Source organism: Athene noctua, chromosome 7 (assembly GCF_965140245.1).
Source record: "Athene noctua chromosome 7, bAthNoc1.hap1.1, whole genome shotgun sequence".
In the NCBI taxonomy this organism is placed as follows: domain Eukaryota; kingdom Metazoa; phylum Chordata; class Aves; order Strigiformes; family Strigidae; genus Athene; species Athene noctua.
This window is the reverse complement of record NC_134043.1, coordinates 11,186,001-11,201,192: the sequence shown is the minus strand read 5'-3', so window position 1 is coordinate 11,201,192 and position 15,192 is coordinate 11,186,001. Positions and strand designations below refer to the sequence as shown.

At 38.9% G+C, this 15,192-nt stretch overlaps 1 protein-coding gene across 3 annotated transcripts in view; it reads right to left on the bottom strand.

The window, feature by feature from the left end:
• OSBPL11 (oxysterol binding protein like 11) overlaps positions 1-15,192 on the bottom strand; it is a 41,814-nt gene that overhangs the window by 3,763 nt on the left and 22,859 nt on the right. For all 3 annotated transcript variants that reach the window (XM_074911531.1, XM_074911533.1, XM_074911532.1), the window contains exons 6-10: positions 13,602-13,803; positions 9,498-9,643; positions 7,341-7,481; positions 4,888-5,386; positions 3,101-3,287 (exon numbers count right to left, since the gene is read on the bottom strand). In XM_074911531.1, the coding sequence (XP_074767632.1) occupies positions 3,101-3,287; positions 4,888-5,386; positions 7,341-7,481; positions 9,498-9,643; positions 13,602-13,803 (1,175 nt within the window). The remainder of the gene's footprint in view (positions 1-3,100; positions 3,288-4,887; positions 5,387-7,340; positions 7,482-9,497; positions 9,644-13,601; positions 13,804-15,192) is intronic.

The window sequence follows — 15,192 nt, the reverse complement described above, 5'->3', positions numbered from 1 at the left end:
CTCACATCATCCTGAATGAAGGAGTGGAAGCTTACCAAGCACTGCTAGGCAAGCAAATTATGACCCTTAAACAGAACTGCTCTCTAGAAACAGGAAACAAAAGGGTCTGCACACTACGCAAACAAGACTTGAGACATTCTCACTTGTAAGGTGCTGCAGCATTCCAAAGGACACTTCTCCAGCTCCAATTAAACTGCAGTTACCTATACACAAGCACACCACAGCACACCACTCTCCAGCCCCCCTTCCCGCATTTCATCAGTGCTCACACAAAGCACGTGTTACATCTCCTTTCACACTCACATTATGTGCAGCTAGTAATATCTAACTTGCACACCACTGGTTTGCTCTTATTTCCTTTGAACAACTGCATACAGAAGAGTGGAAAGCAGCTCTTCCATGCCCCCTCCCTGCCCACGCTGGCTGCGTGGTGCCACACTCAGAGGAAGAAGGAAGCACAGGACATGCAGATGCTGCTTCCCTTCTTCCACATGCACCAGTCACTTCCAGCTGTGTCTAAATCTACCTGTCTCCCCACCCCACCCCCAAGCCTAGCATCAAAACAGATAAATTAATTTCTCAGGCAACAAAATGAGTATCACAGGCCAGACCTTCTAGCACAGAGATACTGGCTGCCAGTCAAATCAGACCTGCATAGAATCCCCAGGGCAAGCAGGAAAAGCTCGCAGCCAGCCCAGAGCAGGAGGCAGCAGCCAGGGCTTCTGCCACATCTTGCATATGTGGGAGGCAGCTGAAACCACACCATGGTCCAGCAGCTCAAACCTAATTTAGCTTCATTAGAAAGATCTTCCGAAAAACCCCAGACTGATGAATATGTGCTGCTCACACACCATTTTCTATTACAAAAATTTAAGATCCATTCAAGAAAGAAGGCCAGAGTTGGAGCAACATGAGCAATAAGAGCATGCTTACATTAGGCTAAAGCTTTTTTTGGTGGAAGTTAACAAGCACTAACAGTTTCTGAAAACAACTGAAAGAGTAGGCAACAAGCAAGCAGCCTTCATTTTGTGCTGCTTTTTCGTCCTGTGAAACGAAACACACCTCACCAAAGCTATTACACATGGTGGAGTCCCTGTCCTCCCAGGAGGTCTCTGAAGAGACTGAATCCCCAGGATGCCAAAGACCAGCCCATTTGGACTTTGCAGCTACATCTTCACAACTTTAAGAGCTTGATTTTCCTAAGCAATGTGTGGTTACAACACAACACTGACATCCAGTATTTTAATACCAATCACAAAATTACTGTCTCTGTTCAGTTTAAAGTGAACAGAGTTAGATCACTCACTACTAAGGTGCAGTACCAAGCTGCTACATTAAACTCTCATTGCAACCTATAGTTCTTCAAGTTGCATTCCCCTGTGACACAAAAACCATTCCCAGAATTGCAGATCATAATGTCTGCCTGAACTAATATTAGTGATAAAAATCTGCTAGCACTTATTTGTAAGCTTGGCATGAATGATATATGCCTAGCTGTTTGTTATCATTGTCTTCTATCTCATCAAGCTTAGAAGTACAGGATGGAGGAGCCAATATCCAGCTGAGGACTAACAACAATGGTCACTCTACAAAAAAAATCTATAACATTGCCATAGCAACTCACTTGCGCTCTGCGTAACCATGACAACACTGCTGCTTCCCCATCAAGAGATTCTTTTGGCAATGTCCAATCATCACCATGTCAAATTTTCAATAGTTACAGTACCTTGAACAGATCTGTCTTTAAAAAGCCTCTACATCTGTGACTAATTTCAGAGAGATAAATAACAAAACAGTTTCCAAAATTAAATCATTGAAGTAAAATTGCATCCTATTGCTTATTTTTTATGGCACAACAGGAGCTACTGCAAGGTGGAAGATACATTGTAAGTAACAGAAAAAAAAATCCCAAATGATGTGTCACTTCAAAATTGTCACAAGTAAAACAGAGCTACATGTAAGCTTTAGTTCTCCAGATGCCATGGGGACAGAAGAGCTGTGCTTGCAGGTTAAGTTCAAAGCATATATGGAAATTTATGGGACAAAGAGTTTCAAGGTGTTTTCCTTTAAGCAACAAATGTGGCCTTATCCTACTGTTTCAGGAAAAGTGATTTAGAGAAGAGTGCTGATTTTTTGCAAGCTGAGAGAGCAACCCATGTTTAAGAAATATAACAACCTAGAATGTCAAGATATTTCATTATTATCTCTAACACGTTTAATCTATGAAAGATTTAAACAAGCACTGTCCAGTAAATGGCTGAGTGCAAAATGCTCTGGAATTAGATATTTTTTGTGTGACTGCTACTTAATTCTCCTCTTTCCTCAATTAATTGTCTCTGTATTAACACAAGGTTTATCTGCAGCAGCCTTACTATAAAGTGTTTAAGAACATCAATGTTAATGAGTTTCAAAAGCTTTTACACCAAGTGTGCAGACACTTCAAGAATCTGCTAAAAGTAACCCCAAGCAAACTATTCCTGGATTCTTCTTTTACCTGTTAGTTTTTAAACATACATACACGTGAAGAATGACCACCATGAGAAATACCATTTTTGTCTTTAAAAGGCTATTTTTACCTAGACATTTTCTAGAAATTGCCTAAACTTGATAGTCATATGTTTCTTATACAGAAATCCTAAGACCAGTAAGTATCAGAAGACTATTTATTAATGATCCCTGCAGTGCAAACAACATGCAATCCTTTAAGACAGCAACATCAACCTCATTTGAAACAAAGAGCAAATCGAAAAATAGGAAACACTAACCCACTTCTACCAGAACTAAGACAATCAGTGGCAGCCAGGAATAAGAGCCAGGAGCTTTGTTTTCCCAGTGGTTTGAATAGAGTCAGACATGGAACTTTCTTACTGTCTTTAAATGTAACCTGATTTTTCCTTGAGGGTCACACGAGATGCAGTTGTTTAGCTATGATATTGTTTAAGAGCACAATAATACCTCAAGTGTTTATAAACAGGAAAAACTACATTTTCTCAGACTATCAAATAAGTATTATTCAGCACACAGAATGGGGGAGTTATGCAACTACTGCAGTTCTAGAGCACAGATTATGTGCTAAAACAGAAAAAAAAGGTGTTCTCACCGATGCAACTTGCCACCATAGAAGGGCTTGGTGTGAAAGTTAATACTTGCAGAATACCCAGTCTTCACACAGTTAATGTTGACTTTTCCTCCTAGTTCTACCCAGGGAACAGTTAGAATTGACCGAGCATATGCACAGGGCAGAGAGAACGTGTATTCTTCCCCATGTTCCAAGAGACTTAAGAGACCTGTGTGAAGAAGTACAAGAATCACTAAATCAGCACCATTTTAGAAAAGACCAAATGAGTAATTGAAACAGAGCCAATACTACATCTAACTACTTTTCCTCATAGCCCCTCACACCAAAAAAAATTTAAAAAACCCACACATACAAAAGTGACATTACAGATTCTAGATACATTCTTCTGAAAGTACTAACCTAAATAACATGAATTTATGTTTCTTTGGGGAAAAGACAATTTATCCTAATAATACTGCTCCATAAAGTACAATATTGTGCTGTGCAACATACTTTTCCATAGTATGTAAATGGGCCGGTCACTCTTATTCATGGTTCTGGAGCACAGCAACACAAGACTTATGCTGACATAAGGAAATAACGAATTAATATGCTGAACCGCAGACCCTGAGGAAGGCCAATATTCCTGTTTTCCCTCCCTATGTTACATCTTACCCTATCTGAAGACAGGTAGCAGAGATAGTTCTCCTTACCACACCCCTCTGCCAAGATAAACCCAACTCTTTCCTGACAGTTTTTGCAAAGTGTCAAGAATAGCATTTAAAAAGTAACTTTTTTCTTTGGGTTTTAAGATGTGTGGGTTTGTTTCATTCCTATTTAAATAAAAACAAACATCACCACAATATCTACCTCTTACCGTTACAAGAACATAGCATGACAACCAACTGCTGTCTGCATCACCCCATGCCTCTGTAGCACATTATCACTGTGCATCTGACATAAGTATGAAAAACATGAGAAATTCTGAAAAGTTATTACATGATTTGAGAAATGACCTAGAGGAGGTATTACCTTCAGAAATTACCTGGTACGGCCAAAGCACTGAGATGTGCCTTCCACATCCCCTGCCATGCTCATTCCCTTGTCCAGTATGTAGTTGTACATACATGCAAGTGCCTGGAACCCCCAGTTACTGGGCAATACAAACTGGGGACACAGAATGGGAGATGCTGTCTCATCTCCTGCAGTAAATACTAGTACTAAAGGGAAATTACAGTTTAAGGGCAGTTACCCTTCTCTGTCACTAAAGGATCCAATTTCTCTAGTTAAAATTAAAACTTGCTTAGTAAGATACATGAAGTGCAATACACGCAAATGCAACAACACTTCTATTTAATAAATGTCTAATACAAATTAGTTTGTCCAATGCTTTGGAAAGATTCGTAAATACCAGTTTACATCACAGTAACTGCCCTTAGGTTTAAAAGTCAAAATTTTATTTCCAAGTATAATCCTGATTTTTGGCAAAGCATAAACCTGTCTAACTTTTTCCCCCCATATGAAAAGTTGCTGTTCATAATGAGAACTTGTAGTATCTTCTGTACTTTGTAAACAGTAAAAATAAAGAAATCACTGAATGATTGTACATTAAGGCTTGAAGATCAGAGATTAGAGGAAAACCAGAAGTACATGAAAAAAAAGAATCTGAAAACCCACTGACATCTGCAAGCAGGTATTTTAAAAGTCTTTGAAACAAAACTACTAAGCAGTATTCATCTGTATTTCTGCCATAGGAATATAACATCAGATTTCCTATCAAACATTTTAACAATCTTCGAAAATGAATACAGGACAGAAGTTACACTTACCCTCACCAATCATTGTAACTCCTATTGACATTCCTAAGAATTTACTTTTTGTCCAGACGTGGGCATTGACACACATCTTTCTCTCTACGCATTCAGCATAAAACCCTGAGACAGGAGGATGGTGGGACACTTGCTCAGCTACAAATTTTACTGTATAGTAGTCCGGGTCTGTTTGGCCTTCTGTATCTTTAGACAAAGTTACTTGCTCTGAAGGGGGCTGAACAGAGAAGTTACTGCCAGCATCAGTAGCTACGTCACTCTTCGGCATCCTCCAGGAGCAGTGAAACGTTTCCCCAATGATTGGATTGTATGGTTTCTTTGCAATAGCTCCTTTGCGACCTTCGTGGAATGAAGTGAGATAATACTCAACAAAGCGGATCATCCTCTCCTCGGGGGTAGTGCCGTTTGTGATTGCAATGAAGAGGTCTGGATGGGACATGAAGTCTGCATACATCTCCAACAATGATCGCTTCTCTAAAATAAAAGTGGGAAGAACCACCTGAAATAAAAGAAAACCCAAAAACTTTAGCAAGTAAAACAATGAGATGGGCATTTTTATAGAGGAAGTTCTCAGGTGGAGGATTCTGTATTGTTCTGGACACCACATTCAGACTGAACTTTCTGCCCCTCTTCTAAGATGTGAGCAAAATACAGTGATCAGAGGCCCCAGAAAAGCAATTTATAAGGAGAAAAAAAGCCCAATAAGTACTATCAGGGCTAAAGAGATTGAAAGGGACGAAGCATCCCTCAAAAAACATGAAAGAGCTGCAAAGAGACAATGTATCTCACATGTCTGTGTAGGAGAAAACAAGCAGGAAGGAGCTCAAACTACAGCAAGGAAGGTTCAGAGCAGAGATTAGGAAAGGTTTTGTCTAATGGAGAGAAAAGCAGGAAAATTATGCCAGTGCTCTTGAGAGCCTGCAGAGTCTCTCTGACCACAGCAACTCAGACAAGTAGCCACGAGAAATAACATAGCATAGGTTGATCCCATACCTCTGAGCAGAGAACCTTATACCTTCCCAGTTACAAACAACACTATAAAAACTGGCAGTTCTGTCCTTTGCTGGGCCAAGAGCAATGCTGTAGAGTAAGAGGCTGTGGGTATCATCAGTCTTTTCCTTCCCTGTAGTGGCAACTAACCTCACATAACTGTTGTTAAGAGCAACACAGGGTGTCTCAAACATCCATTTAAATCAGCTGCATTCAAAGAGGTAGAGCACAGACATAAGGCTCTTAATAAACTGAATATACTTGCCATGTTATTGCAACACCAACCTGGAATGTTAAAGTTGCTTTTCATTTCAGTACCCATATATTTAAGCTAAATGTGATTCCAACAACTTTGTTACCTATTTTGAAGTCAGGTTCGTCACATTTCAATGCTTTGCCTGCTCTGAACTAAAGACCATTCTACACACGCAGCCAAAAGTCACCACTGGTAGACAGACTTGACAATTTGCTGCAATTAAGAGAAAAAGATAGACCAAATCCAATCTAAATGAAATAATGTCTTAATGAATTCTTGATTAAGCAGCAGGGTTTTAAGTCTGGCTCACAGGCAGCAGGGCCCATTCATACCACTATTTTTCTAAACTGTGAGATGTAACCTCCACAACACAAGTGTTTCTAGTGGCCAAGTAGCTAGTGCTCAAAAAACATAGCTTAAAAAAAATTATGATCCATAATTCCAAGAGAGTGCTTTCCTCATTCTATTCCACTATAAAGTCCATTTTTTTCATTTAAAAGTGTCTAGTGCTTATGGTAACAAGTGTTTACTAGAGTGAATTGAACATAAGTTGGTAGCAGTCAGATTTTCCCAGATTTGCTGCCCAAGGTGTCTATTAGCAACTGAGCATTAATTTTTCAAAGCTGCTTGCTTTTGAGATCTGTACTGAAGTGCCAAACCCACTTCTCTCCAGTATAACTTTGTTCCTGCTTGCTATAGCTGTGGGCAAACACAGAAATAAGAATAGGACGGAGAGGCATAAACAGACATCTGATAATGGGGAAACAAAAGAAAACTTTTCAGAAGCAGCATGAATACAGGTATAGGGTTATGCCAGTTGAATGTAAAGCATTATCAAGTGAAAAAAAAAAATCACAGAAGGAAAGCAGAAAGACAAAAATATGAGAAGGCTGTCAAAACCAGCATGGAAATAGTAAAATGCAAACACAGAAAAGAAAACAGCCCATTACAGGAAAGCCAACAAAAACAAAGTAGAAAACACAAAGAGAATGTAATAGAAAAGATAAGGCAAGTTGCATTGAAGAAAATCCAGTCCCTCAGCATGTTTCACTTAAAACCTTCTATGTCCTGGGACATCAGATCTTGTGACCTGAAGTTGCTACAGGCCACAATTTCATATTAAACACAATACTGTTCAACACAGGAGTGGAGTTCAAAACAGCACTACACTTTTACTGAAGCCAGTCTTCACACTTCAGTTACTTACTCTTGTTAAGTCCATGCCAAGCTTCAGCTGAGACAAGAGATGCAAGATAACACTGCGCTGTTCTTCTACCGCTCCTAGATCATCTTCTTTATCATCACAGATATCCTCCAGCTCCTCATCTGGATTTATTTCTTCAGGTTCCTGGGACAAGAGCCATAAACATCAGCTCAAAGATGTGACTGGCCAGACAATCTTCAATAAGGATTTCATATTGTATTTAACTGTCCGTGTATGAAAAAAAAGACTATCTAAATAAACCCCTGCAGAGAGCTGTGTGATGGAATCCCCCCACGATAAACAACAATTGAAGAATGTAAAGGGACATTAAGATGTCAGCTCAGATTTCCTCTAGCAGACTCAGGAAAAGATTTCTTACCACCTCTCACATGGGTCACAGGAAAAGAAAAAAAAGCTTAAAAGTAAATACAACCTGCTTTCCTGTAAGTTTTGTGAGCTAACAGAATTGCAAGCATGTTAACATGTACATAAAACCAGCGAAGGAAAAGCTAGCAGAAATTCCAACCACCTCAGTAACTCCTCTCCACCTCCACACTACTTCAGGCTTTCCAGAGTTGCCATTATTACTCCAAAGGCTGTAGCAAATGGTAGTTCCTAGATACTTGGTTACTGTCATGCCCAATGACAGGCAATCAACGTATCTGCAGGCTACTCTTCACAAGCATTATCAATGTTGCTGCTAGTGCCAGTACGTAACAATAAAGGAAAAAGGAAGAGTAGCTTGGAGTGGTTTTTATAAAAACAACAACAAAAAACCCTCACACATACACCACACACGCTGCCTGTCTGTTAATATAACTAAAGCACCCAGAAACACTAGCAGAAATATTAGTACCATTTTAACAGCCTTTACCCTGTTAGCAGAAAGCTGAATGCTTCAGGCAGAAGGGATGGTGGTATTCCTAGGGCTCTGAGCAGCATCCTCCTGGGGCAAACAGCTGGAGGGAGGCAGATGCCAAGGGGAGAGGCACTGAATGCCACAGGAGGGCAGCAACATCCATCTGCCTAAGCAAAGCTCTTTATCCTGGGCTCAAGGCAAATTTATGAACACTCAACCACCAAAAGCAGGGAGCCAAGCTCTGACACAGAGCGCAAACCCTGACGAAAACTGCAGTATCGCACAGGTGACTCCTCTCAAATGCTGTGCTGTTCTGCTATTATAAATAAGGGAGCTGAAAATATCCGAGAGGAGTGATGAGACTAGTCATATCCCAAATACAGACAATGATATACATTAAGCACTTGAACCATACTTGCTTAATTATTAGAAGGAAGCAATTAAATGATTTATTTGAAAGCTCCTGGTTTCATTTTTTTTTCAACTTAGTAGCAACTACTCTGATCCACTTAAAAAAAAAAAATCTATAAACTATAGCAAGTGAAAAAAAATTTTTTTGTTTCGATTTTGCTGTAAGATAGCACAGTGCTGTTGCAGAAACGTACAACAGCACATTATCTCTTCACAATGATAGTCTCAGCCAAACAACTGTGCAAAACCAGCTAGTATAAAAAGAATATAATTATGATTTTCTAGTTTAGTTAGGAAAACATGTTATCATAAACCCTGATAGTATTTTAATTTAGTATTTTGCACTTCAAAACAATTTTGACAGTTATAATGATGCAGACTGCAGCTGTATTTCAAATACATTAAGCCATCCTGAAGTCAAGTGATGAGAGTTGCTCAGATTAAGAAAAACAGATGGAGCAAGAGACAGAAAAGAAAGACAGGGAGATTTAATAGCTGGACACTGGCAATTTCATCCTTCATCTGCTTAGGCAGTCCTTCTCAGGCCTATTTTGAGAGCGTCGTGAATTCCAGTTAGGTTTTTTGCACTTCAGTATCCACTTGTTTTAGATCAAAATGCAAGGGAATACTGCCTGCTTCAACTCCTTGCATTACCATCCAAATTGGCTCCCTCCATTTGACAGCTAGTTACAGAAAGCAGCAAGAATTTATTGAAAAAGCAAGGTAGGAAGTTTCATTACGACAACTGTACGCACTCCTTCTCCAACACAGTTAATCAAAAAGTGTGAGAAGAACTGGCATTAAATAATTTTCACATAATATGATTGAAATATTTACAGATATTCCTCAAAATAATTCCCCACAGAAACGGGATGTTCACATTACCTTACCCTTGTTAGCTGGCAGGGCTCTGCAATGGACTGCTCTTCTCTGACAGATGCTGGCTTGTTTATCTCTGCTGGGAAATTCTGAGCTGCTCCATTTTTGAAGTGGTTTGCCAGAGATATCTTCGGTTCCAGCCAATTGATCGTTGTTCCTGAAGCAAAAGAAAGTTTGCGCTGAAACTTGCTCATCCTCTGGAAGGTCAGTAAATAGCAGTTCTCACAAAAGAGCTATTTTTTTTTTAAGGAATTAGCTGAAAGCAGCCAATTCCTCCTGCAGCCAATCCCTTCAGCAGCCACTAAACAAAGGTGGTGCAATGAGACACCACCTTCAGTGATCATTAGCACGAACACTGCGATTGGTGAGCTGTAATACATGCAACTTGGACTGGAGAAACTAGTTGGTGTCATGAAAGGTGTAATCAGACACTACAGGAAGAACCCAGTATCATGGGAATGTTAAGTAACCCTCACAATTTTCTTTAACTGGTACCAAAAAAAAAAAAAGCAGCCCACCATTTATCAGCTCCTCAAACCCAGCTCAGTTCTAGACTAAAAAGAGCTAAAGCAAAAAAAGTTTTGTTGCCAGTGTTTTCTCTGGAGAGGGTACTTGTCTTTTTTTGCTGCAAAGAAGGCAAGCACACACTGTTGAATAAATAATAGTTGCTAAAAAAAAAAAAAAGCTGCGGGTCTTGGAAAGCTATTACCCACTTGATGATTCCAGCATCTCTAGTTACCCCCAGCTAATTTATCAGAACAGATCAGTTTCCTCATTAATAATAGAAATGTTCCATTATTTTTCAAAGGCTAATAAATGTACAGGTAACTCCAATCAATATTTACTGAAGAATACACAAACTAACAAACCATCATGGCTAGCTTGCGGACACAGAAATTATTAGGAAACCTGAATTTCTACCACCACACAGCAGTTTCCAGAGCTTAGGAACCTACACTGAGGTGTCTGTTGTCTCTTCCTATACGATACATAATCCTTTATTTCCAGACCTCTATTACCTGGAACTAGGTCACATCCTCAACCACAACAAGCAGCGTAAGCTTAATTCACATAAACAGCAGCATTTCCACCAGGAAAATACTGAGGCAGGAAAAAAGTCCAGCTTTACTAAGGGGACAAGACAACTTCTTCTGCAGCAACATAAGTTCACTTTCAGCAAGTCTATTACTCATTAATCCATTACATATCAAGAAACAAGAATCCCTCATCAGTTTAAGCTACTTAAACAAAAGTTTCAAAGAAGTCAGAAAGTAAGATGTGCAGAATGTCACTGTCACACTTTTTTGTAAAGGTTTTACTCATCTTTAAAACCTCTTCACAATACCTACTTTTGAGCTGTACCTTTCAACACAATAATTTTTAATTACATGTTCCAGGTTGCATTTAATCCACACACACTGCCTCTATATTAGCTTGAGATTAACAAGTAGCCTCCCTTTTATACTCCCTATCAGCTACTTCTAAAATAACGCAATTTATTATTATTAAGTTCCACTTAATTTTTGCTGTTAAATTCTAGGAGGGTTTTTAAAGTGCTTTGAGCTACCAGTTGTGTTTTAATCTTTAAGTGGACGGGATACCAGCTTAATACTTCTCCTCCACTGGAAGATCACATTCAAATCTGCTCTGGACTATTTTGGGTAGGCACAAGTTATTCTCTTTACTTGTGATTTCTTCTTCCTCTGAAAATATTCACCCCATTTCTTTTTAAACAGTTGAGTTGTCAGCACTTCCTCTGCTACAACACAGAGGTCTCAGTTTATAGTCTTCACTTTCAACATTTTTCTTCAAGAGTTGCAAATTGTTGTTGCAATTCACCTTTATAATAACGTAGTACTTTTGCTTTTTTTTTTTTTTAAATCCAGTGCATTTCGCCACTTTTGACTTGAAATTAGGAAAACTTAACAGCTGCAACTTTCCTGTTCATCTTTAAGTTTGTGATTTATGGTACACCTTGAGGTACCATAAATGCTACAGCTGGGGCAGTATTTTCACTTTTCTGTTGTGGTTTTTTTTTGTCTTCTAACAATTTAGAGCAAACTGGCACTCTTACAAAATTTCTAATTCTGACAAGCACTTTCGCAACACATTCTTAGCAGTCAAGTACCACTTTAACAGACCCAAGAATACTTTTTTCCCACTTCATGTTTAAATTTATGTTCTGTTAGACAAGTCTCCTCTTCATCATCACTTCTTGCTGCACCTCACTCATATCTAGCTGAAGCATGCTGACCTGTGTTTATGATCCTAGGAAGATTAAATAGTGCTTGAATATATTTTGTTAGATAGAAGAGTCTGTATGTCAGATTTTTTTCTACATCATTTTATGTTTGCGTACACTTAAATATAGAAATGCCTCCTGCAGGCATTTGAACTAAGCCACAACCCTTTTTCTTTTCTATATGAACTTCTGAAGCCTACCAAAAAGACTCCACCAGTTGAACCAAAAGGAAAAGTACCCCTCCGGAGTCAGGGGGGGAAGTCTAAGATAAATGGATTTAAAACAAAAAAAGACAGGAAAAAAAAAAAGAAAAACACACACAAAGAAAAAAAGCTCTTTACAAAACTTGAAAGGAACAAACGCATTACAGTGTTTCTAGAAAGGCCACACCAGTGGAAGAGTGGAAGGCTGCAGAAAGGCACATGTATTCTCTTCATGATCGGGTTTTAACTCTGGGCCTAGTAACGTATCATCCAATCTGCTGCTCCTCCCCCCTCCATCCATCCCTCTCAGATATCACCAGAAATCTTCAAGATTTGGACATTTTCAAGCAATGTTTTTGAATCTGCCATTAACAGGCAGATACCAACTGAATAGCTGTCAGATGAGTTGAGCTTTTCCCTGCATAGTTTAAAAAATTAAAAACCAACAAAAACATTCATCAGAGAACCCTTATCTTCATAATTTATTACAGTGGTGCTCATTGGACCCTTTTATTTCACCAGATATAGTAATGAGTCAAAAAACCCCACCTTAGTAGCACACATGCAAAAATGTCAAAATAAAAAGACTTCTGATATGCATCTCCCACAGTTATACATCAATAGGTAAAAAAACTCACAGAGAATAGGAAGAGTCCTTTCACTGTGAGTAACTCTGGGGTTCAGACAAAGATTTGGAGAGGTGCCATCCAGTTTTTCATTTTTAAAATTAAATTTTGAACTGAAATATAGCAAAAAAGTTAATTCACCTTATTCACATATTCTCTTTTAATGCCTGTGGGGATTTAAGAATCACAAACTACTTTTATATAGTTTTAATACTTTCATACAACATACTTTTTCATCTTAGAAGCTAAACTAATTACAGCTCTGAAATAATATGCACTGGCAAAGCAAGTACCACAAATATGACAGGAATATGGAAAAGATGAGATAAGAGACAACTTATGAGTGTACTTTGTTACATACTTACCATAGCTACCATATCTGTTGTGGTTTTGCTCACAAAAAGCCACGTAAAAAAAAAAAATCACAGTAAGATGCAAAAGAATTTAAACAGGAAACAACACATTCAGTTCAACACACAAATTAGGTGGAATGATTCTGGTAAGCACCTACTTGCATAAAAGCATGGATTGTGCAAACAAAGCAACATATCTGTCTGCTGTCTGTGAATGCATGTTATTCCACACCCATTAGCAGTAGGGTTTGGGGAGTTTTTGGTTTGTTTGTTGGGAGGGTTGGTTGCTAAAGAGATTTTTTTTTTTTTTTTTTTTAACACCTTCAACCAATTTGCATTTGCTTACAAGTCTGTCCTGGCCTCAGAATATTACATACTAAAGGCAGCCTTCTTGCTGTTGTGCCTTATGTAATTTATTCTGTTGTGAGATGCTCCACAACAATTAGATGTTACATTTATGCATCTGCTGCTATATGGTTCTTGATAGAATAAATTAAAAAAATATATAATATGCATGGAATTCTACCCAACACCAGCAAGTCAGACTCTGGAAAAAAATCACAAGAAACCAGGCAGCCAGCAGCTTTGTCCGCCCTTGTGAAACTGGATTTAGTGGAACAAGTATTTTTGCAAGAAGGAAAGGATTCATATTTGTTATAGAGTTCTGCTCTTTGTGAGCATCTATACCCACCTGCTGGTAAGGATCCCTTTTGTTGAGAAGCGTGTTGTAACTGGAGAATATGGAAACAGTCATTTAAGCAGTTCATGGTTGCCATGGAAGTTGCTTTGAGCATTAACAGGTCTTGATCCAAGGATGTAAGGTGACCGGAGACAGGAAGGCATTCTATGCTCCTGATCAAGTCTCTCTGCTGGCCCTCAGCCTGAGACATCATCTGTCAAACAAAGCAGTTATTTATCAGGCGATGGAACTGTGTCGTGTCATATGTGTGTATGTGCACATAGAGGATCCCAAATGATTTTATCAAGGTAATAAAACTACAAGGTAATGGATGTATGTGAAGTTAATAGTACTTTTTTTTTCTTGATGCAGCTACTGAAGAGTCATTAAATGCATGATGAAATTCCCACAGCAATACACGGCACCTTATTAACAAGGAAAAGAATATCAAAGTGGCTTCAAAAAAAGCAAAGAGGAATTTGAACATGACACTTGCTGCAGTAAATATCAAACACTTTCATGCCTGGTTGATAGGGACAGGGTGGGGAAAAACCCCCCACACACTCTGTGTTAAGCTCTGTGCTCTGCACAGCCTGCAAGAGGATCTATGAGGTACTACTATCAGTGGGTTCAAGATCTTTTCACTCCTACAAGAATAAATCCAGCACTTTAAAGGAAAAAAAACTGTATCACTCAGTTTGGTCAAACCATATTGGATTCTCGTTTACTGTCTGCACTGCTACCACGCTTAGGATCACTATCTGTTTACTTTGCAGAGAGGAAGAAATAACAGCAGGATTTTCACCTTCATTATGTGTTCAAATTAGAAAGCTCCTGTTGTCGTTGTCCCCCTTGCTCTCCCCCAAGCTCCTTTCCTCCTTCACACATCCCGACATCACAGAACCTGCAAGCCCATTTGCCTGCCAGAAGTATAGCAGCTAAGCACACCAGCCATCAAGCAGCACACTGTGGTCTTCCAAAAACCTACATACTCTCCTCTTTGTACTCAAAGAAGCAAAACATTGCCTGATTTTGAATCACAGGGTTGAAAGCAAACTTCTTTACGTGCTAGTCCCTTTTCTGGGGAGGTACAAGCAGCATTAATGTAACTGGAAAGCACTACTCTGCAATCATTACGTGTTCTGGCAGTTAAGTTAAATGTAAAAACAGATTGATTTAGCAGAGCAGGAGAATTTCTTTAAAGAATCTGAGATGCACTCATGCGTTTAACTGCTATGGCACTACTTAGTTTTTTAATTCACCAATTCTAGCAGTATCTTACTGATTTTATTTTTTTCAGCACCTTTGTCTGCAATCCCTTCCAGGAACTGCTTTTAAGGTTTTATGCAATAAATACTTAAGTAATAAATACTTAAACAATATGTATTCATCCAAGTTCACGGTATGTGGTATGTGGAACATTTTAGGGCTTGGCTACATAGCATGCTATGGTGTGAACTTACAGAGCATTGGCTTTTTGGAAGTGGAGTTAACTGTGCACAGTCAGCCTTAGCATGTCCCAAGAGCAACAGGGCAGAAAGCTAGTAAAACACTTATATAGCCCTGCCTATGCAAACACACCAGCTGCTATCAGAACACGTCT